General features: G+C 44.4%; 2 protein-coding genes across 5 annotated transcripts in view; both read left to right on the plus strand.

The window, feature by feature from the left end:
- ascc3 (activating signal cointegrator 1 complex subunit 3) overlaps positions 1 to 10458 on the plus strand; it is a 114725-nt gene extending 104267 nt beyond the window's left edge. For all 3 annotated transcript variants that reach the window (XM_076971833.1, XM_076971835.1, XM_076971834.1), the window contains 6 exons: positions 1790 to 2014; positions 5492 to 5643; positions 6459 to 6609; positions 7572 to 7778; positions 9168 to 9343; positions 9424 to 10458. In XM_076971833.1, the coding sequence (XP_076827948.1) occupies positions 1790 to 2014; positions 5492 to 5643; positions 6459 to 6609; positions 7572 to 7778; positions 9168 to 9343; positions 9424 to 9571 (1059 nt within the window). In that variant the 3' untranslated portion in view covers positions 9572 to 10458. The remainder of the gene's footprint in view (positions 1 to 1789; positions 2015 to 5491; positions 5644 to 6458; positions 6610 to 7571; positions 7779 to 9167; positions 9344 to 9423) is intronic.
- A 2171-nt stretch (positions 10459 to 12629) lies between these two features.
- sim1a (SIM bHLH transcription factor 1a) overlaps positions 12630 to 22508 on the plus strand; it is a 22014-nt gene continuing 12135 nt past the window's right edge. The window contains exons 1-9 of one of the 2 annotated variants that reach the window (XM_076971838.1): positions 12630 to 12862; positions 13142 to 13697; positions 17129 to 17211; positions 17859 to 17948; positions 18104 to 18212; positions 18302 to 18387; positions 18755 to 18954; positions 19286 to 19392; positions 20380 to 20527. In XM_076971838.1, coding sequence (XP_076827953.1) covers positions 13523 to 13697; positions 17129 to 17211; positions 17859 to 17948; positions 18104 to 18212; positions 18302 to 18387; positions 18755 to 18954; positions 19286 to 19392; positions 20380 to 20527 — 998 coding nt within the window. In that variant the 5' untranslated portion in view covers positions 12630 to 12862; positions 13142 to 13522. Of the gene's footprint in view, positions 12863 to 13141; positions 13698 to 17128; positions 17212 to 17858; positions 17949 to 18103; positions 18213 to 18301; positions 18388 to 18754; positions 18955 to 19285; positions 19393 to 20379; positions 20528 to 22508 lie in introns of those variants that run through there. The other variant, XM_076971839.1, reaches the window with a different exon arrangement.

Raw genomic sequence — 22508 nt, forward strand, 5'->3', positions numbered from 1 at the left:
TCTCTCTCTCTTTCATATATCAGAATTAGGCTGTAGGGTCACTCAACCCTCTAAAGAGCTGTAGCACCTCTCTGTGCATGGAAATGTCAGGAGAGACCGGAGAGAGTACAGGAGAGAGTACAGGAGAGAGTACAGGAGAGAGTACAGGAGAGAGTACAGGAGAGAGTACAGGAGAGAGTACAGGACAGAGAGTTCAGGAGAGACATGAGAGGGTTCAGGAGAGACATGAGAGGGTTCAGGAGAGACATGAGAGGGTTCAGGAGAGACATGAGAGGGTTCAGGAGAGACATGAGAGAGTTCTGGAGAGACATGAGAGAGTTCAGGAGAGACATGTGAGGGTTCAGGAGAGACATGTGAGGGTTCAGGAGAGACATGAATGTGAGGGTTCATGAGAGGGTTCAGGAGAGACATGAGAGAGTTCAGGAGAGACATGAGAGAGTTCAGGAGAGACATGAGAGGGTTCAGGAGAGACATGAGAGAGTTCAGGAGAGACATGAGAGGGTTCAGGGGAGACATGAGAGAGTTCAGGAGAGACATGAGAGAGTTCAGGAGAGACATGAGAGGGTTCAGGAGAGACATGAGAGGGTTCAGGAGAGACATGAGAGGGTTCAGGGGAGACATGAGAGAGTTCGGTAGAGACATGAGAGGGTTCAGGGGAGACATGAGAGAGTTCAGGAGAGACATGAGAGGGTTCAGGAGAGACATGAGAGGGTTCAGGAGAGACATGAGAGAGTTCAGGAGAGACATGAGAGGGTTCAGGAGAGACATGAGAGGGTTCAGGAGAGACATGAGAGGGTTCAGGAGAGACATGAGAGGGTTCAGGGGAGACATGAGAGAGTTCAGGAGAGACATGAGAGGGTTCAGGAGAGACATGAGAGGGTTCAGGAGAGACATGAGAGAGTTCAGGAGAGACATGAGAGAGTTCAGGAGAGACATGAGAGAGTTCAGGAGAGACATGAGAGGGTTCAGGGGAGACATGAGAGGGTTCAGGAGAGACATGAGAGGGTTCAGGAGAGACATGAGAGGGTTCAGGAGAGACATGAGAGGGTTCAGGAGAGACATGAGAGGGTTCAGGAGATCAGCATGCCCCCTGCTCTTGAGCTCCTCCAGGCCTGCACGTAAGCTCAGTGCCCCCAGCAGATCCGTAATGAGCCGTATGCTGTTTGTTCTGTTTCCCCCCCATTCCTCCCTTTCCCAGCTCTGAGGCGTTTACACGCCACATGTCGTCCCTGACGGATGGGGGGGGGTCTGGAACTAACATGCCCGCTGCCTTCACACACCAGCATTCCCTAAAAAAACAAGCTGCTCCAGAAGCTGTGAGCCTTGCACAAAATGTTGTGCCCCTGCATATATGACCCACAGCCATCAGCGAGTGTACCGACGCTTGACACCAGCACGCTTTTAATGGCAAACACTCCTAATAGTTTGTATGTCTACATTATGTACAGTCAACCTAAAAGCATCGTCTTACCACCGTCTTCCTTTAGCGCTGTAGCTTTTGAGTCATGTTGGAAGCGAGAGGGAATTTTTCCTGGATGAACTAGAGGTGCGTTTTGTGTGGTCCAAGCTGGAAGGGCCAGGCAGGCCTGCCTTTCACATCAGAGGTCACCGCTCAGGCGACAGCTGAGGGCTTGGAAGGGGAACCTGATGTTGAGTAAGCAGCTGTCCTGCCACACCGTCCCCCTCTGTGTGTCCCCTCCACACCCTCCGTCCCCACGCCCAGGGCCTCAGTGTGTCCCCTCCGTCCCCACGCCCAGGGCCTCAGTGTGTGTGTCCTCTCTGTCCTCAGGATGCGGAGGAGTATGCCGAGCTGCCCGTGCGCCATAACGAGGACCAGTTGAACAGCGAGCTGGCCCGGCGGCTCCCCCTACAGGTGAACCCGCTGTCCTACGACAGCGCCCACACCAAGACTCACCTGCTGCTGCAGGCCCACTTCAGCCGCGCCTCCCTGCCCTGCAGCGACTACGGCACCGACACCAAGACCGTGCTGGACAACGCCCTCCGGATCTGTCAGGTGTGTGTGTGTGTGTGTGTGTGTGTGTGTGTGTGTGTGTGTGTGTGTGTGTGTGTGTGTGTGTGTGTGTGTGTGTGTGTGTGTGTGACTGCAGAGGATACTAGAGAGTGCTAGATCTGCTTTCTATTTTTGCCATGCTCCTGGCGTATCTTCTTGGCGTGTGCTGCACCGTGGAGCTCATCCAAACCCCGCGTGTCCTCCTGAAGCCTGAAGCCTCCCTTCCATCATCTGGGGGCCTTCGTTGCCATCAAAGCGATCTGCTTGCTTTCATACATCATAAAATCGATGCTCGGCCTGGGGACGTTGGAACTGAGCACATTTCCATGTGTCGGAGGAGATCCATCTTGGATGTTCCGTTGGAAAAAAACAAAGTGGCGTCCCCTGTCTCTGCCCACGGAGCCCTGACCTGACCCTCCCTTCAGCAGGACGGCAGGTCCAGGCTGCTCTCTCCTGCTGGGCGGAACCAGGTGGCACCTGAACGTCCTCACTCTCCAGGTCCTCCGACCCGCTATAAAAAGGCGACGGGAGAATCAGAACAGCACATTTAGCATTTAGCACCACGTGTGAGAAAACGTTGTATTTACGTTTCGCTACAGTAATTTCTTGTACTACGTATCTGTGTCATGATTAAAGCACAATGATAAACCGCAGACGTAACAGTGATGTTGACCAAATTCCCTTTATTATTTACGTCTGTTGGAGGATTGTTCTTCCTCAGCCACGAATTGCCGTCACCTCCTTCCCTATTAATACCCAGGCCTGATGTTGGAGAGAGAGTTATTCATGTGACTGGTTCATGACATTGTTAGTATTCCTGGGCCCGGAGGCCTATAAATACAGTGAGAATGCAGACACTTACAGCACCTCGGAGAGAACGCCGCGTTTAACAGCCGGTTCCCTCCACGCATCAAAACGCACATTAAAACAACAGTTCGGCTCATTTCCTTCTCCTGCTGAAGCAAATGTCAGTCCTGTCACCAGCAGAGACTGTATAAAGTCTTGTTGTGCTCACCGCTGGGTGGGTAGGTGGCTGTGCGTGTGTGTGTAACCGTAATGGAAATCTATAGGCATTTGAATCATGGCGTGTCCTCTCGGGAGACGTTTGTTAGCCTTCGGCTGCTGTTCTCCCGTGGTCAGAATTCTTCCTTCTCTCACTGATTTTTCGAAGCGCTTTTGGCTGTTTTTCAGCGAATCCTCTTTGATCAAAAGACGAAGGTTACCTTGTGCTCAGTGACCTTGTGCTCAGTGACCTTGTGCTCAGTAACCTTGGTGTGGCGTTCTGCTCGGAGCCGGTCGGGCGAGATGTGCCTAGACGTGGCCTTACAGCAATGCCGTCCAACCCGACCACGTTACATAATCATATCTGTGCTGTCTTGTGGTCATATTGCCATTGACTACATGTTTGTCAGGCAGCTGGAAATGCTTCAGTTGAAGTTAGTTACCCTGACAGATAGACCCTTCAAAACCCCACCCTAACAAGGGCTTGGAAAATACCCCCTTTTTTCTGAGGTTTTAAGCTTGTCAGATACGTTCTTGTGTTTTCTGGCGTTGCTGGATGCGTGGTAGGGTCAGAGCCATGATGTATTGTGTTGAAAGGCCCCTGCAAACTCTTGGCACACAACAGGCATACAACAAACAACCGTATCGAGCGCTGCCATTGGCCGGCACACAGCGGCGGTGCAGAGGTGATTTACCACCGTGCATTATAAAAGCGGCCAATGCAAAGACCAACCACACCGCTCCTCAGCCCAACACCTCAGCCCAACACCTCAGCCCAACACCTCAGCCCAACACCTCAGCCAGCCAAACAACCTGCCGTCGATCGCTCGTGCCTGATGGCCTGATCTGGCTGCCATTGCCTTTGCCTGCTCTGAAGATGTGCGCTGTAGCGCATGAAGCCAGCCAGCTCTGGGAAATGCTGCAGTGTAGCGATCTGTAAGCCATTGTCCATGCCTGTGTCTGTGTCTCTGGGATTGATTGGCCATGCTTGTCCATGTGGTTACTTTTTTAGCTCCCCGCTGTGCCAGGTTGTAGTTGCTCTGCCCGCAGCTGCCTGTCTTCCCAGCATGGACCCACGCTGGCTTTTCCTGGCAAACAGCTGAGCTAACTGTGGAGTAATGTCTGCGGATTAACTACAAATGTCAACCGCACGGCCCAGCCAATTTCACGTCGGCTAGTGTGGATAGTTACGATCTTGTCTTTATTCCGCTCTATATGCATTAGTTTGCATTATCGTGCTCCCTCAGGAAGCAACATGTCTGTATTCTCTATGAAGACCACGATGAAGTCTGGGCAGCTTTTACGTCTGCATGCAAAACATTCTTATATTTTCTCCTTTTTTTCCCCCAATCTTTAAGCAATATATTTCTTAAGCTCGTATAAGTTGCAAAGTGGCACATTACATTATGTCAAATTTCTTTTGAAAGGAATTTGTTTTGTATGATTTTGTTTTTTAAACAGGCTTCCCAAACCGTTGCCACTTTATATACATCACACACTTACGCAGACAGCATGCGTACATACGCACACACACGCACACACACACACACAGTCTTTCAGTATTGGATTATCAGTGGCTTTGAGAAGTGGATCTCTGATGGTTGGATAAATAATTCCTGTCATCTCTGTGCTAATGAGGTGCTTCATGGCTCTGGCGGTGTCGCTCTGGAAGCGCCGCATATTTCTTCTGCTTTCCTCCAGCAGCAGTGAGAGGAATTTTAGTGGACAGGTTAAATGAAACTGGGCCTGTGTGATCATTTCTCCCACTTATTTATTCTCCTTCTTTCTCTCTCTCTCTCCCTCCCTCTCCTCTCTTTGTCTACCTCCCTCCCTCTCTCTCCTCTCTCTCTAACTCTCTCTCTACCTCCCTCTCTCTCCCACTCCCTCACTCTCCCTCTCTCCTCTCTTTAACTCTCTCCTCTCTCTCTTTCTCTACCTCCCTCTCTCTCTCTCTCTCTCTCTCTCTCTCTCTCTCTCTCTCTCTCTCTCTCTCTCTCTCTCTCTCTCTCTCTCTCCCTCCCTCCCTCTCCCTCTCTCCTTCTGTGTGGTTCCAGTCCTATCAGTCCGTTGCTGTCACCAGTTTGCTCAAGCAGCTACTGTGAAATGTTAATCACAACTTTAATTTGTACTGCATTAGCATTTTGATGAACTCTCTGTTCTTGCTGCCGCACTCAAGGTGCTTTTTAGCCGTAGTTACTGAGGAAATGACTTTTTGATTAATTAAGTTTGTTAGTGCAGCTGAGCTCAGCAAACTTTAACCTTATGTGGAGGACAAGAGGGAGTGGTGGACAGGAAAGAGTACAAAAGATTGTTCTGAGTATTAGATAATTGATTGATTATATAAAGAAATTTTTTTTTGAAAAATCATCGATGGCATCAGATAGTATGTGTATGGCGACAAACGTCTCCATGTCTTTAGCGTTTCCTCACAGGCCTTCAGTGTGAGTGGTGTGAGAGCTGCCTGTGTCCTCTCTGCAGGCCATGTTGGACGTGGTGGCCAACGAGGGCTGGCTGGTGTCTGCTCTCAGCGTCTGTCATCTGGTGCAGATGATCATTCAAGCCAGATGGCTTCACGACTCCGCTCTGCTCACCATACCTCACGTGGAGCAGCAGAACCTGTACTTGTTCAGGTACGTACACCACGGTCAGGCTTTCAGACCCCCCCTCCCCCGGGGTGCCATCGGCCTTCGGCTTCGAAAGCCACAGATTAATAGAGAAACCAATAAGCGTCTTCATCGCCCTTGTTAGGTAATGGCTGCGCTCTTTTTCTAGCTAGAAACAGTGATTAATCGTTCATGGGTTATTTAGAATTTTGTAAGAATAAACTAGTATTGTATAATAAAAAATGCGTTTGTATTTCAGAAAGTGTATAATGCAGGTCAGCAGCCAGATTCCTCACTTTTTCTTTTTCACAGTGGGCTTGAACGTGGGTACAACGCCGTTATCCTCCGTGTGCCCGTGTGCCTCGGAGAGCAGGGGGAGGGTTTACTTCCTCTCAGCGGCTCGCCGAGGGCGGGGCGCGTCTCTCCGCTGGCGCTTTGATTACGGCTCTGTGACATGGCGTAGCTGCTAATCCCTTTACCATCTCTTATCAAACTCTGTAAACACCATTAGCATCGCTTATCAGCGGGCGCCGTCCTCCGGCCAGCCCCGAACCCAGCGCCAAACCCAGCCCCGTGCAGCCGGCCTCTCCCACACGCGCACACAGCATGGATAGCATTGGATTTTCTCTTACCCACGTAATGCGTTTCAATGTGGCTGCCCCCCTGCCGTGAAGTGTAATTCAGTAGAAATACAATAAAAATGGTAAGAGGAGGATCAGGACGGGGAGGATCTCCCGCCGTGAGGAGGCAGAAGGAAGGGGGCGGGGCTTGGCTCAACCGTACAGGTTTGGCAGAGAAGACGGGTCACGTGACCTCCCCTTTCCCCCTGCTGTTGACGACAGGAGATGGAGTTCCAAGGGTGTGAGGGCGGGTAGAGGGGGCTATCCAGGCCCCGTCGAAGGCCTTCCGGAGCTACTGGCAGCCTGTGATGGACGAGAGGAGATCTTCTCAGCCATGGTGAAGGAGGAGCTTCATCCCCAGCAGGTCTCTCAGGTAGAACACCTGGCGCACCTTGCCGGAGCGCGAGACGACGTGTTTGTTCAGGTTTTTACGATATGCTTGGGCTGTAGAGATTTAGCCAACCATGGAGCGGTGGATGTTGCCTTTAGACACAATATGATCCTCTCCGCACTGAGAATAAGTGTACGGATTGGAGTTATTTTGGGCAATTTTAACAAATCTATGCATTATAAAGAGCATTTGCTCAGACACACACACACACACACACTCACAAACATGTGATTTGCAGACAGCAGCAGACGGGCACGGTGGTCTCAGGTAGCACCAGGATCCCCAATTACCTCCCAAATGAGAGGGTTTAGCGCTCCAATCTAAGTGCTAATTGCGGCGGTAATGAGAGCGTCCGGGCACAGCGGCGAGCACAGCGTCTTCTCCCCATCAGTATTCCGGCGGCCCCCCCCGCCCCCCCCCCACACCCACGCCACAGCCCCCGCCTGCTAATTAAATAAGCACATGCGCCACCGCGTCCTCGTCTGATTCGCTGAGGAAACGTAATCCTCGCATAAATAGCTCTGGCAGGGTGAATCTGTGCTGTTCCCCCCCCCCCCCCTTTTCACGTGTCTAATACTGACGGGGCTGCCACAGCCCAGCAGTGCCGGTCCAGCCATCAGAGTGTCTCTCGTACGCACGAGTGATCATGTTGTATCACAGTCCTGCCATATCGAGCTGTCGCATGCGACATAAAGTGCAGATGACTGTGATGTGATGTAATGTGATGGTTTTTCCTAATTTTGTATGACATGCTGCTTGGAAATGGTCTTGGTTTATTTATGGCCACAAGACGGGACAGTTATGCCTTTGACTCTCCCATGTGTAGCATATATGCCTTCATTTTAATTGGGAATAGCATCACTTGTTAAACTCAGGACCTCTTTTATCTTTTTAAGTCTCTCTCTCTCTCTCTCTCTCTCCCTCTCTCTCTCTCTCTCCCTCAGGCGTGGGTTTATGTGAGTCACCTGCCGGTGGTGTGTGTGAGTGTGAGTATTAAGGGTTGGTGGGAGGGCAGTGAGGAGCAGTGTGAGCGTGTTCTCTCCACCAACGTCACCAGCATGAGGGAGGAGAGCAGTTGGCAGCCTGTACATGCAGACCAGGAGTATGTGCTGCAGGTGTTACTGCAACGCCTCAATACGGGCCAGCAAAGAGTGAGCTCACACACACACACACACACACACACACACACACACACACACACGCTCACACACACACACACACACACGCTCACACACGCACGCACAAACTCACACACACTCACGCTCACACACACACACACACACACTCTCACACACGCTCGCTCACTCTCACACACACACACACACACTGACGCTCACTCACTCACACACACACACACACACACACACACATACACACTAGGGATGTCCCGATCCAGCTTTTTGAACTTCCGATCCGATACCGATATTTATTTGCACTTCCGATCCAATACAGATATCGGCCGATACCGATACCGGCCTATCCGAGCATGTATTAAAGTTTAAAGTTATTTAGCCAACTTACATTGTTGTCAAAAAGCGTTATTTTGTTGTCAAAAATCATTTTACTCTTGATAACAAGTAATCAGCTGAATTTGAATAGTGTGTTTGAATAATACATAATGGTTGGTAAGGAGAAACTGACCTGTTTATTTAGCAATTAATAAACTCAAAATAAACAAAATAATAAATAACAAACAGAAATGGCATCAGTAAACCAAGGCTTAAAAAAGCCATAAATGCAAATAATAATTGTATTTTAAAAAGTGGCAGTTTGTCATGCTTCGCAAAAATTTTTGCCAGTGTTAGTTGTGTATGATCTTTCTTTTTGTCTTCGGTTTTCTTTAGAAACTCTTCATGTTTATGGTGGTATTTCGCTAAATGCTTGATTAGATTGGTTGTATTAAAAGTTCTTACAGCTTTACCACCACGCTTGACTTTACTGTGGCATGTTGCACTCTACCTCTTCGTCTTTGTCGTCCTTTAAGGTAAAATAATCCCACAAAACTGACATTTTTATCAATAGCTTCACATTTGCATGGCGGTCTTTATGGTTAGGAGATGCCACTGAGCTAAATTGGGGAGATGCTACTCTCGTTTGCTGAAGGTGTGCTGGAAAATGCCGACCAGATTTTACTCTCACTGGCGAAAACACAGCAAAAACTGGAATGGATTATCTAAATGGGTGTGCTGGAAAACCCGCATCGGACTTTATTTAAAAAACTGGATCGGCATTTTCTCGTGCCTGCCGATCCGATACAGATAAGCATTTTTTGCAAATATCGGCGGCCGATCCGATCCAAATATCGGATCGGGACAAGCCTAAAACACACACACACACACTCACACACGCACACACTCACGCTCGCTCACAGACTCACACACACTCGTGCACACACACACACACACGATCACACACACACAGACACACACACACACATTCAGGAAGCAGTCCACATCTCTTCAGTCTCCAGGCCACATTGGACTCCTGGTTTATCTGTGGTAGGCTGTTAATTCCATGTCTGATGGAGTGTTGTGTTGTAGCGGAAGCAGGACAGCAGGGCCCAGGCCCCACGGTTCCCCAAGCCCAAGGACGAGGGCTGGATCCTGGTGCTGGGGGAGGTGGACAAGAGGGAGCTGCTGGCCGTCAAACGCGTGGGCTACGTGCGTAACCGCAGCGTGGCGTCCGTGGCCTTCTACACGCCCGAGCAGACTGGGAAGTGAGTCCGCACTTCCTCGCCCCCCGTGCGCTATCTCAGACGTGCATCTGCAGCCCTGCTAACGACCTTCTCCACCACAGGTGCATCTACACCCTCTACGTTATGAGCGACAGCTACCTGGGCTTGGATCAGCAGTACGACATCCGCCTGAACGTGACCGCAGCCAGCATCTCCGCCCAGGTCAACAGCGAGGTCTCCGACCGCATGGCCGAGGTGTCCGTCAAATGAGCTCCCACCCAGTGGTACTGGCAGTCTGTTGGCCGGCACGGCGGGGGGGTGTGTGTGTGTGTGTGCACAGTGTGTGGAGCAGACTGGCCCCAGTCTGACAGAGCAGGGGTGACCGGTACACGGTCTAGGCCGCTCTAACCACTGGCCGTGTAGGACACGATCAGAAGGCTGGGATGACCGTGCTTAACATGTTTTTTCCATTTTTATCTTTTATCCTTGAGTTCATTGTTGTTCCTTTTCATGATGCTATTTGGACGTGTCGGTCAAAATACGAGCCACTGCTGTGAGTCTCATGCCTACAGGAAGTGTTGATTGGACTACTTGCCTAATAAAATGGAATTCATGTGTTCACATATTTGTAGGTCCTCTGTGTGCAGCACGTCACTGTTAGAGCCCCAGAGGCTGGAGGGGATTTATCAGAGCACAAACTCAGGGCAGGTGTGTGAAACATGCCCCTCTGTGAGGGACTACACACTGGACTCTACCATCACCACTTTGGCCCATCTGTTTGTGAAAGTCCTTTTTTTTCCTCCCCCTCTCTTCCTTCCTCTCTCTCCCTCCCTCTCTCCCTCCCTCTCTCCCTCCCTCCCTCCCTCCCTCCCTCTCTCCCTCCCCTCTGTCTTCCCACCACACTGCAAGTATCTAGCACATACAGGTGGCAAACACATAGAATACGTCACATAAACACATGAAATCATTTATGCAAAAAAAGAATTCAAGTACATAATTTACAAAATGTCACTGAGGTGTACTGGTGTATCTGAGTGGGTCGGTGCTAATGAGCAACGCTTGGGCTTTTTGCCCTAGTTTAGGATTCGATTTCATTCCTGAAAACTTCCCTAAATGATTTTGCAAAATAAAGGAGGAAATAAATGGAAATTAATACATCTAAATGTCCCAGTGGTCGTCTTTACAGTGTATCGCTTTTCTCAGTAATACGCTGGATCCCATGGCCGAGTGTTTGGTGTTGAGTTTTTCATTCAAGGTCTTGATGTGTGTAGGTTCTTTTGAACATTCACAGTAAGTGAACAATGTACGTTAGCACGTTTATCATACAAACTTCAAACATGTACACATAAGACTAAATTATTTGCTTCGACCTGCTTGTCATCTTGTCTTGTACATCTTTTTATTGCTTTTGTGTTTGTTTTAAAGCACAGGAAAAAATAAATTGCATATAGAGCACTTGGAATATATTAATGTTTTAAATGGTACCATAAACAGACTGATATGTAAATGTGTAAAATAATCTAATCAAACATTTGTTTATTAATAGTTAACCTATTCTATAGGACTTTGGTTAGAAGTGTTATTTAAGATTAGCTGAAGGTAGTGACGTTCAGAGCCCGTTTACTTCTCCTCATCAGATCCAAATGCGATATTTCCCCAACGCTTGTTATTAGTTTTACAACTTCAAAGAATATGAATGGATGTAGTGAGTCACCTTTGCGCTTTCCACCATATTTTACCGTTTACATTCTATGATGTTTAAACAAATATATATATATATATATATATATATATATATATATATATATATATATATATATATAATTATATACACACATGTCCATCTCGCCCATTAAATTCTCCTGCACGTCCTATATTTTCCAAATGCGTGTGCGCGAATTCAGTTTTTAGGATGTAAATTTGTGAAAACACTGTTATGTTGTCTTGTGTTCCGCGTTTCGGTGTCTCGCCATAACACATGCAGATCCCCCCCCCCCCCCCCTCATTAGGCGTAATTAAGAATCTGAGTGGCAAAACGCGCTTGAAAGTGTCACCATCATTTAATTCGGGCCGTTTTTTACTGAGCGACGATATTGTGAGTCTCTTCTGAATGCTTCATATTTTGGACTATTTTCAGTTGTTCTCTTTTCCACCGGCGCCTTTTAATTAGCAGCAAATTCGGGGTTTAGAAAAAGGTTAAAGCAGCATCAGGCGCTCCGTGCGCCGAGCGCGTCCTGTCTGATTTCTGCTCCTCACTCGCTGCAGGTGATCTCCTATTAACGGGGCATCCGTCTCCTACACGGGCCCTTTGGGCGGGACCGAACACGAGCAGGAGAGGAAACTACTATTTATTCACATAATCACTACTTCTGTGCTCTCGCCTGAAATAAGACTCACGAGTAGAATGTTCAAATTAAACGTTTGACATTCAATTTATTTTTAAAGTATTAAAAAATCATTTTGGTAGACAGCACGTGCAGCTTTAATGTAAACGTCCTTTAATAGAATTCAGCAAAAACAGTTAATTAATAAAAAAGAAGTTACCAATCTTGACGGGGGAATGGTTGTGGTTTCTGTGCATTAAAATCTTAAACGTGTTCACTTATTCTTTACAAATACATATTTCGTTATTTGCACAGATATTGTGTTGCAATCATAAAATATAGACCACTGTTATCTTTCTATATTAGTCTTTCGATAATAATAATCAAGGGATTTTTGTTTGTTTAGTTTTTGTTTTGTGTTTTTTAAGTAGGTTTTTGTCTAAATATCAAGATTGGACGCAGGAGTTTTCAAACACATCATATATTCTCTTTATTTCAAGAAAATTTGAGTCGCAGACTTGGCTGGTGAGTTTATTTTTAAAACTTGTTCCTTTTTTCCTTCGTTGTCACTACGGACCAGTAGAGACAGGCTAATCCTACGAGTGTGGTGAAATAAATAAACAAACAAACAAATAAGCAAGCGCAGTGCAGCAGGGGTCCTCATCGAAAAAAGCGAAAATAGCAACAGCTTACGACCTTTCTCCTACCCTTTCTTTGCAAATGCTATTATTTAGTTTTAATGTTTAAGCTTCAGAGGTTAATATTAGCATAACTGTTATAGCCTAAATATTATACAGACTCAAATATATTTCATAGCTTTCTCCATGTTATTATCTGCAAAGGTCAAGGGTTAGGGTTTCTAACAAATCCCCATTCCACTCCGGGCACCGATACGTGGAAGCCCAATAGGGGACGGACGCGCGCGCGGCCCAATAAGAAGGCGCGTGCCGGGTGCGGCGCGGGGGCGGCTCTTAGAAGGCGCGTGCCGTGTGCGGAGCGGGTGCGTCTGCAGCTCAACTTCACAGTGTGGACCAGTGCGCCTCGGGAAACTCCAGCACACGTGCCCCTCAAACTCAACATTGTGGATAAAATGCAAACGTTTTTTTTTTTTTACCCTGAAATTTGCCTTTGGAATTTGACATTTTAAACACAGCGGAGAAAGAGTTTGGATATTTCACCTTCTGGATTTGTCTACCGGTCGAGCGCAAGAAAATGAAAGTTTGACTTGTGATGCAAGGTGAATAGACGTTTATACTCTGTAAAACTGGCTATAATATTAAGGTGACGGTTATTAAAAAAATGTTTCTTTTAAGATGTTATAGATTTCTGTCTAACTTGCCTATTATTTTAAAAATAATTTGTGCCAATATGTTATTGTAATTTATTTTTTTTTCTTTATGGTCATGGCGCTCACTTAACTTTGCTTCACTTGCTCCATTCGTTTTACTTTGGAATGTGCGGCTGGATCTAAAATATTTTTCCCTTCAATTTGTTATTTTGTAATTTTGTTATTTAGAGACCTGTTGTTTACATTAGCGATGGATGTTGTCCCCACGCGAAGATCTGGGCCCAGATGGATTTGACGCGGAAGAAGTAGACCCGTCCACGGTGGACAAAACACAGCGACGTTTCTTCGATATGAAGTTTCTGTATCGCTTCACTTCTCACGTGAGACACTTCAGGGGCCGTAGACGTGAGCCGGGGTACCTGGAGGAATGTCCCACCTGGCTTTTCTGACCTAAAGGGCAGGTAGACCGCCCCTTTGGACTTTTGAATCGATATGGTTACAAGATGGTAAAACTGCGTTGATTTCCGAAGTGCTGTGCGTTTGTCTTGGTTTTGGGAAGCCTGATCCGAACACTGGAGGGGTGTAAAACACCTTTAATCTCTAAAGACAATGAAAGAGAAGTCGAAAAATGCCGCCCGGACTCGACGGGAGAAAGAGAACAGTGAGTTCTACGAGCTGGCAAAACTCTTACCGCTACCATCAGCCATCACGTCCCAGCTCGATAAAGCGTCTATAATTCGCCTGACAACGAGTTACTTGAAAATGAGAATTGTTTTTCCTGAAGGTAAGTAGGTTAACACACACTCTGTGTCCGTACTTAAAGCAATGTGCCTGTCAGTGCAGCTGTCACGTTGTTTTGCTGCATTTGAGAAAATAACGTTTGCCTTATTATTACTATTATTATTATTATTATTATTATTATTATTATTATTATTATTATTAATAATAATAATAATACCTATTATTATTACGTATTATTTAACATTATTATTACATTGTTGTTAACGAAGTTTTATTTATTTCTTCTAATCCGTGTTCGCGTTTTTTATTTTATAAAGGCTAAACATTCTTGCCTGACGTCTTGAAGATCTATTATTAAAGTGAATTCCTGTCTAACCTGAATTTAACAGAAATATATTTTCTTGTAGACTAATTGGATAACAATATAGAACAATATTATTTGTCAACCTTTCGACCTTTCTTTTGTCTTGAAGTGTTGTAAGTAGGCCTGCACTTTATAAACGCTATGTCATTTTATTTTATTTTTATTTTAAGCTACATAGGCATAGATTCTGACCCTGATTCAGACGATTTTTAAATTTCAGTTTAGAAAACACGTGAACTCACGTCGTCAGTGTATTTTTGTATGTATAAAGATGTAGTCCCTTTTCAGAGTCACACCACCGTAAAACTCCTAAAAGACCATTAACAGTCATTTCCCACCTTCTCCGTAGTCTCGACGGGCTCCTACGTGAGCCCAGCCGAGCTGCGCCAATTACCGGGGCCCGTCTGATCTTTCTGACCATATGGAGGTCCTTGTAAGACCGAGTCGTCTTGATAGAAGAGGGAATGGGTTTTAAAACCAGGGACTTGAGACCGAGACAAAGAAACACAGTAGTACGCATATGAAAGAGTCGCATATGCTGAAGCGATTAGGCCGGTCCAACCGTCCTAATGTGTTTTTGGAGTCAGAATATCAAAGTGAGCGCTCAGGTTATCGATGAGGGCTTTTCTACTAACGGGCTCCATCAAGGGGACATATGTAGACGTGGAGATGCAGATACAGATGATGAGGGCTATTAAAGTTCCGTCACACTGAGGTTTATCATACTCGGATCGACAAATATAAATATAAACGAGGATCTATGCCTTTGTTTGATAGATTTTCTCATTTTGCTAAGATACAAGTTTACTTTTAGTCTCAAATTTTCTTGAATATTTTCACCACTGTAATATCTAAATGTTAAATTGTGTAGGCCGTAAACGGATAATTAATTACACGATTTATACTCAAATTAAATACGTCATTGAGGTGTATTTTAAAGAGAGGAAGTTGATATCTAAAAGTTTTTTTTTTCTTGAGAGTAAATGTGCTCATTAAATTTAACTGTCCCCCCGCCGATATCCAGTTGTTTTTCAGAGCTCAGAGATGTAAAATTTTGAGATTTCTAATAATAGATTAACATATTAACACACAGCAGCCAATGCAAAAAAACCCTCTGTTGAGCTCTTAATATAAGAGTTTTGAAGATAATTACAGATGAACTCATACCGTGAGGTAGTGTGTCCCCCTGCTCACATATGTGATTCCTATCACTGCAGCTTCTTTACATGGTCTTATTTATTTACCACGTGCTTCGTATTTTATATTCTTGCTATAATTTCCCTTTCTCCGCACCTCCCGTTTGATGCAGCTTGTTCAAATTACGCCTGGGCTCGGTGTCACGGGGTCAGTGTAACGACACTCTGCTAGTAGTCGGAGAAAATGTCCTGCGTAATTGACAGTAAAATTTTATTCGAAAACTAACGAAAGTGTGGTGTGTTTACGGTTGTTATTTATGGCCCGATGTGGGAATGGTAACCTTTGCAACCCTTCATTCTCCCGCAGTGTTCTCATATGTCACTCTCCCAACGAGCAACTAAGCGTTCATTCCAGTTTGTGACTTTTTAAAGTTGTGTATGAGCGTTTTCATTCGACTAAGCATTTATACGCTTAGGTGCATCCGCGTGTTATAATGACACTTCTGTGCGTTAAAGAAACGTAGCTAACGACACGTAGTACAACGACAAAAAATTAAGACACTTGTTCAATATAAATAAACAGTTTTAATTTTTGATGTTGTATTTTTTTAATCCGTTAGAAGTTTTTTTTGTTTTGTTTTTTGGTTTTTTGCAAAAGCAGACACCGTGATGGTTTTGTGCACAAGCGCGTGACCATGCCCACAATTAAGTTATTAGCCGACTTGGAAACGGCTGGATCGGTTCCAGTAGAACCTGTAAGTTGTAAGATGGATACAATTTTCTTGCCCTGCAAGCAATTGAAAGGTTCCTTCTGGAGAGGTTCAATGGATTACTCCTTTATCGCCAGAAACAACCGCTTTTGTTTATAAAAACTGCTTAGCTCAGTACAGACTCTTCAGGCCGTAAGAGTATAGCCTATAGATCTTATTTCTGCTCCCTAGCAAAGCTAATTTTGTCATTATCTAAACTCACTGGCGTCCAGGCGCTTAATATTCCTGTGATAGGTCAAGTGCAAAAACCCGAAGCGCTGACACACATTGTACAAGCATACATATTCAAGCCAGGATGTCAGTGCCACAAATGACCATAAACAGCCACAAATTCAGTGATTTGAAGACATCTGTAGTCCATTTCTACCAGGTACTGGCTTCAAAGTCCTCATTTCGGATTTCGGGTTTCTAATTAAGATGCCTTCACTATATATATATATATATATATATATATATATATATATATATATATATATATATATATATATATATATATATATATAATCATAGTATTATATATATATATATATATATATATATATATATATATATATATATAAAGGCGGACATGCAAAATATATTTTGTAATTTCTAAGTTACTTTATTTTATTTATTAATTTTTTAAAGTGCGGGGGTGGAGGATGATGACATAATTTTACGAATTGAATCAAGCGCAAGCAGACTATGTTTGAGTTCTGGTTAAGAAATAATTTGATTGTTTCTGTTGTGTAAACGTGAAGTGTATATTTGGTTAATATTAAAAAGGGAATCGGGGCTTTGCAGTGATCCTTCCACGGTGCGTGTTTGTTTTCGCAGATTTGCATTTCAATTGGGATTGCATAAGGTCTTCCAGCGGACAGCCACTCCGTGTTGATCTTATTGGGGTTTTGTTAGTTCCTTCGAGTTTGCTGAGTTGATTTGCATTTTTACAATAATGTTTACAGCCATCTTAATATAAAATTTACTGACCAATCTAGTTATTTCATTTTAGTTTGTAATGTAAAATATACAATACTACAATTATAACATGAACATTATTATTATGATTAATATTATGATGATTATTATTATAACTAATATATAATAATAATAATAATTATTATTATTATTATTATTATTATTATTATTATTATTATTATTATTATTATGAACACTAGTAAATAGAAAGTGAGTTGATGTGTAATTAATATGGGCTGTCCTTCAGGTCTAGGGGAGTCGTGGGGCCACGTGAGCAGAACCAGCTCTCTGGATAATGTCGGGCGCGAGCTGGGATCACACCTTCTTCAGGTAGGAGTGTTTACACGTCCTCGCGCTGCTACTACTGCTACTGCTGCCAACAGAGTGGACACTCTTCATCCTTTTCTTCTTCCTTTCCTTCTGCATCATCATCATCTTGTCATCTTCCTCGTTTTCCGCTCATTATTATTATTATTATTATTATTATTATTATTGCTGTTGTTGTTGTTGCTATTGCTATTATTATTGATGTTGTTTGTCTATTATTTGCCTGTTATTGTTGTTGGTGGTGTTTTGTTTTATTAATTTTCGGCGTTTATTTTAAATTTAATTCCACATTCAAAGAAGTTGCCTAGGTTTTCACGTTAGGCGAATTTGATTTCTGTTAAATTAGCTTTTTAAGTAGGCCTATAGAAACGGAAAACCATTATTTAATATGTGAAATTCTCATTTTAATTCCAAATTAAATGCAAAATGTGCTCTCTGAAAGACACGAACCTGTACAGCAACAATAAGCAGCTTAATAAAAAAATAGCATCGCATGTTTACTCAGCGTTGATTGAATACACGACCGCAGTTTAATGCGCATCGCAAAACAAAGTCATTTTAATAGGATACGTGTAAATGGTATTATTATTATCATTATTATTATTATTATTATTATTATTATTATTATTATTATTATTATTATTTGCCAGACTTTGGACGGATTCATTTTTGTGGTCGCTCCGGATGGGAAGATCATGTACATTTCAGAAACGGCGTCTGTGCATTTAGGACTATCACAGGTAAAGTGCGTCACTCACGTGAACCTTTGCTTATGGTCATGAATATTCACATCTCTATTTTAGCCAGGCTATGTCGCTGGTGTTGTTCCGTGTGTGAGTGTCATATTTAAACTCACTGCGTCTTTGACTGAGATGACAGAAGTGAATTTTAACAGGTAGAGCTGACGGGGAACAGTATTTACGAGTATATCCATCCCGCCGATCACGACGAGATGACGGCGGTGCTGACGGCGCACCAGCCGTACCACTCACACTTCGTTCAAGGTGGGCCCGGTTCCGTTATTCCCCACAGTACCGCCCAGCTGCCGGAATTACGGGTCTTGATGGGTGTTCCGCTGTTTCCTTCTCCACAGAGTACGAGATGGAGCGCTCTTTCTTTCTGAGAATGAAGTGTGTCCTCGCAAAGAGGAACGCAGGTCTCACCTGTGGTGGTTATAAGGTTGGCTATTTACAAACCTTACACGTTATTAACATGTATAATTATTTGTTTTCAAGACCGTAATAACGCGCTGTTAATGAAAAAGAACTGAAGAAAATAGCCTACTGCAAAATCCAGTGTGATTATTTGTGTGACTCTACATTAAGACTACTGCAAAGGAAACAACCTTAATGTTAACTTTATTATTGTTATTTATTCCATTAAATATTGCAGTAGCAGGCCTACTATTGATCAAATTCAGATCAGATCATAACACTGTTCGCTGTGTAGCAATTAATGTAGTGATTCTTTCATTATTGGATTTGTAATAGTTTCTGTGCGTGTTTGTGTGCGTGTTTCTGGCTGGCGTGGTGGTTTTCTCCCGCAGGTCATCCACTGCAGCGGCTACCTAAAGATTCGCCAGTACAGTCTGGACATGTCGCCGTTTGACGGCTGTTACCAGAACGTGGGGCTGGTGGCCGTGGGCCACTCGCTGCCCCCCAGCGCCGTGACGGAGATCAAACTCCACAGTAACATGTTCATGTTTAGAGCCAGTCTGGATATGAAGCTCATCTTCCTGGACTCCAGGTAATCTGCACTCTGAAGAGGGCCTGTTAAAGGAGGATATCGTGTGTGTGTGTGTGTGTGTGTGTGTGTGTGTGTGTGTGTGTGTGTGTGTGTGTGTGTGTGTGTGTGTGTGTGTGTGTGTGTGTGTGTGTGTGTTCAGCTTTGTTTGTATATTCATGTTTCATCATTCATGTACATGCACACCTGTTATTTTGTGCAATGCACATCCATATTTGCATGTTTGTCTTGTGCACGCACGCACGCATGTGTGTGTGTATGTGTGTGTGCACGTGCGCAGGTGCTTGCGTGCACATCGGAGACGTAATTATTCTCCTCCGTGTTTGTTTGCCAGAGTGGCGGAGCTCACTGGCTACGAGCCACAGGACTTAATAGAGAAGACTCTTTACCACCACGTGCACAGCTGCGACACCTTCCACCTCCGCTGCGCGCACCACCTGTGTGAGTGTGTTTGTGTTCGTGGTCTCTTCTACCATGAGACAGTCACACTGTAGCCACAGCAAGAATCACAACGCTATTACTGCTGACAACAGTCCACTATTATTTGACTCACACTTTGTTATAACAACAGAGCATTGATTTAAAAAATAATATTTAAAACACTTGTAACCTTAGTATTTCCAATTTTATACAGAGAAAAATACACTAGTATTTTACTTTGTTTTGACCTAATTATTAAAATTGAGCTTGACCACATTGAGCTTGACCACATTCACAGTGTTATAAAATATAATATAATATTATAATATAAAATGAGCATTTTGGATATCTGTTTCAATTAATGTCAAATACGTAAATGCCATGTTATTTTATCTGTGTGTGAGTCATTACTTCTCTTAACCAAATGATCTTAAAAGTTTTGTTCAGTTGTTCAGCTATGTTTGCAGAGCTTTCATAATTAGATTTTTCTGCTTTTAGAATCATGTCAACATTAATTATGTGATTGTAAATTAAATGATAAATTATAGAATTACAATTTATGGAAATCTAAATTGTATAATTGACATGACATTTTTTTATTATTGTGCACAGTAATTACGGTATTAATGCAGCACTAAGATAAATAAACAGAAATAAGAGATATACAAAGAACTGCTACTGTGTAGATTTCGAGAATGACCAAGTATTGCATATTTAAAATTCACCTTTTTCTTATCATCCATCTGAAAGGCACTTCGAAGATTTCCAACCAGGGTTGATGTTCATCTGACTATAGAATGAAATCTCTCTCTCTGTCTGCCTCTCTGTCTCTGTCTCTCTTTCTCTCTCTCTCTCTCTGCCTCTCTCTCTCTGTCTGTCTGTCTCTCTCTGCCTCTCTTTCGGTCTCTCTCTGTCCCTCTCTCTCTCTCTCTCTCTCTCTCTCTCTCTCTCTCTCTCTCTCTCTCTCTCTCTCTCTCTCTCTCTCTCTCTCTCTCCCTCTCTCTGCAGTGTTGGTGAAGGGTCAGGTCACTACCAAGTACTACAGGTTTCTAGCTAAGGAGGGAGGTTGGGTGTGGGTGCAGAGCTACGCCACCATCGTACACAACAGCAGGTCTTCCAGACCTCACTGTATAGTCAGTGTTAACTACGTCCTCACGTGAGTACCTTACAACTTACAGTTATGTCTCAGTTTCTCAGGTTTATTGCTAGTGGTAGTCTCTGCTTAAACTCATCTGACACTGCTAGAGTCTTTGTGAGTCATTCCTATAAATCAATCCATGGAAATTCATTTTTTAATTAAATGATTGTCATGCGGTGGAGATGCTATTTTCTTCCAACTGCTGAATAAAAACAGAGAGAAAGAAAATAAATGATAGGATGAGGGTAAGTGATGGCATCCCAACAGTTAGACTGCTGAAATAAATCTTTAGTGGTTCACTTTATTAAGGTCTGGAGCTGTAGAGGTGAACCTCACAGGGTTCCATATCCACACCACACGTGTATCATACCTCACAGGGTCCCATATCCACACCACACGTGTATCATACCTCACAGGGTCCCATATCCACACCACACGTGTATCATACCTCACAGGGTCCCATATCCACACCACACGTGTGTCATACCTCACAGGGTCCCATATCCACACCACACATGTGTCATACGTCACAGGGTCCCATATCCACACCACACGTGTATCATACCTCACAGGGTCCCATATCCACACCACACGTGTGTCATACGTCACAGGGTCCCATATCCACACCACACGTGTGTCATACGTCACAGGGTCCCATATCCACACCACACGTGTGTCATACGTCACAGGGTCCCATATCCACACCACACGTGTGTCATACGTCACAGGGTCCCATATCCACACCGCACGTGTATCATACCTCACAGGGTCCCATATCCACACCACATGTGTGTCATACGTCACAGGGTCCCATATCCACACCACACGTGTATCATACCTCACAGGGTCCCATATCCACACCACACGTGTATCATACCTCACAGGGTCCCATATCCACACCACACGTGTGTCATACCTCACAGGGTCCCATATCCACACCACATGTGTGTCATACCTCACAGGGTCCCATATCCACACCACATGTGTGTCATACGTCACAGGGACCCATATCCACACCACACGTGTGTCATACCTCACAGGGACCCATATCCACACCACACGTGTGTCATACCTCATAGGGTCCCATATCCACACCACACGTGTGTCATACGTCACAGGGTCCCATATCCACACCGCACGTGTGTCATACCTCACAGGGACCCATATCCACACCACACGTGTGTCATACCTCATAGGGTCCCATATCCACACCACACGTGTGCTGCTCTTGCATCATTTGTCTTTTATGATGTGATTTGTTTATTTGGTCACTTTTGCAGTATTCTGAAGCTAAGTGGCTAAGTGTAACATAAAGAGTATTGTGTGTATTCACAAACAGCCTCCGGAGTCTCCATGCACAAGTCCTTTGTAAGCACAGAGGACGCTCAAAGCTACGTTTTAACCGAATGTTCATAAATACATTTATAAGTGCTTATGTAAATATGATATATGCAGTATTTCATGAATATTACACACTGGTGTGTGCTTTCTTATGGACCCCTGCCCTTTCCATGAAATATTGTACCTGCAAATCTGCAGGAGAGCCTGCCTGCCTGAGTCTGGAGTAACTCCCCTTTCTGGTGACCCTGCACGTGTTTTGTGTTGGGATGTAATCTTTGCTCTAACGCATCTGACCAAACTCATCGCATAATCAAGCTCCCCTTTCGCTGGGGGATATTAAAGCTGAGAGTCTCAGTGTTGTGTGTCTGGGGTTCTGGGTTAAAGGACCAGAGGCACAGTGAGAAACAGTGCAGGGTTATTGATGCTGTAGCGTTATGTATGTAGTGTTGATGGTTGATGATGCATGTGGCACTAATAAGGCGGAGACACTTGCCATCTTCTTCAGTGTTCTTTAATCAGAGCACATGTAGCTGCACCAATGAAATGCACAGCAGTGGCACTGAAACACAATGCTGCCCCACAATGCACTTGTGCGCCACTGTAACCACACGCTACATCTGTAGCTACAGTTCTGTTCACTTCCCAGCATGCAGCATTG

Source organism: Brachyhypopomus gauderio, chromosome 13 (genome assembly GCF_052324685.1).
Source record: "Brachyhypopomus gauderio isolate BG-103 chromosome 13, BGAUD_0.2, whole genome shotgun sequence".
Taxonomy (NCBI): Eukaryota; Metazoa; Chordata; class Actinopteri; order Gymnotiformes; family Hypopomidae; genus Brachyhypopomus; species Brachyhypopomus gauderio.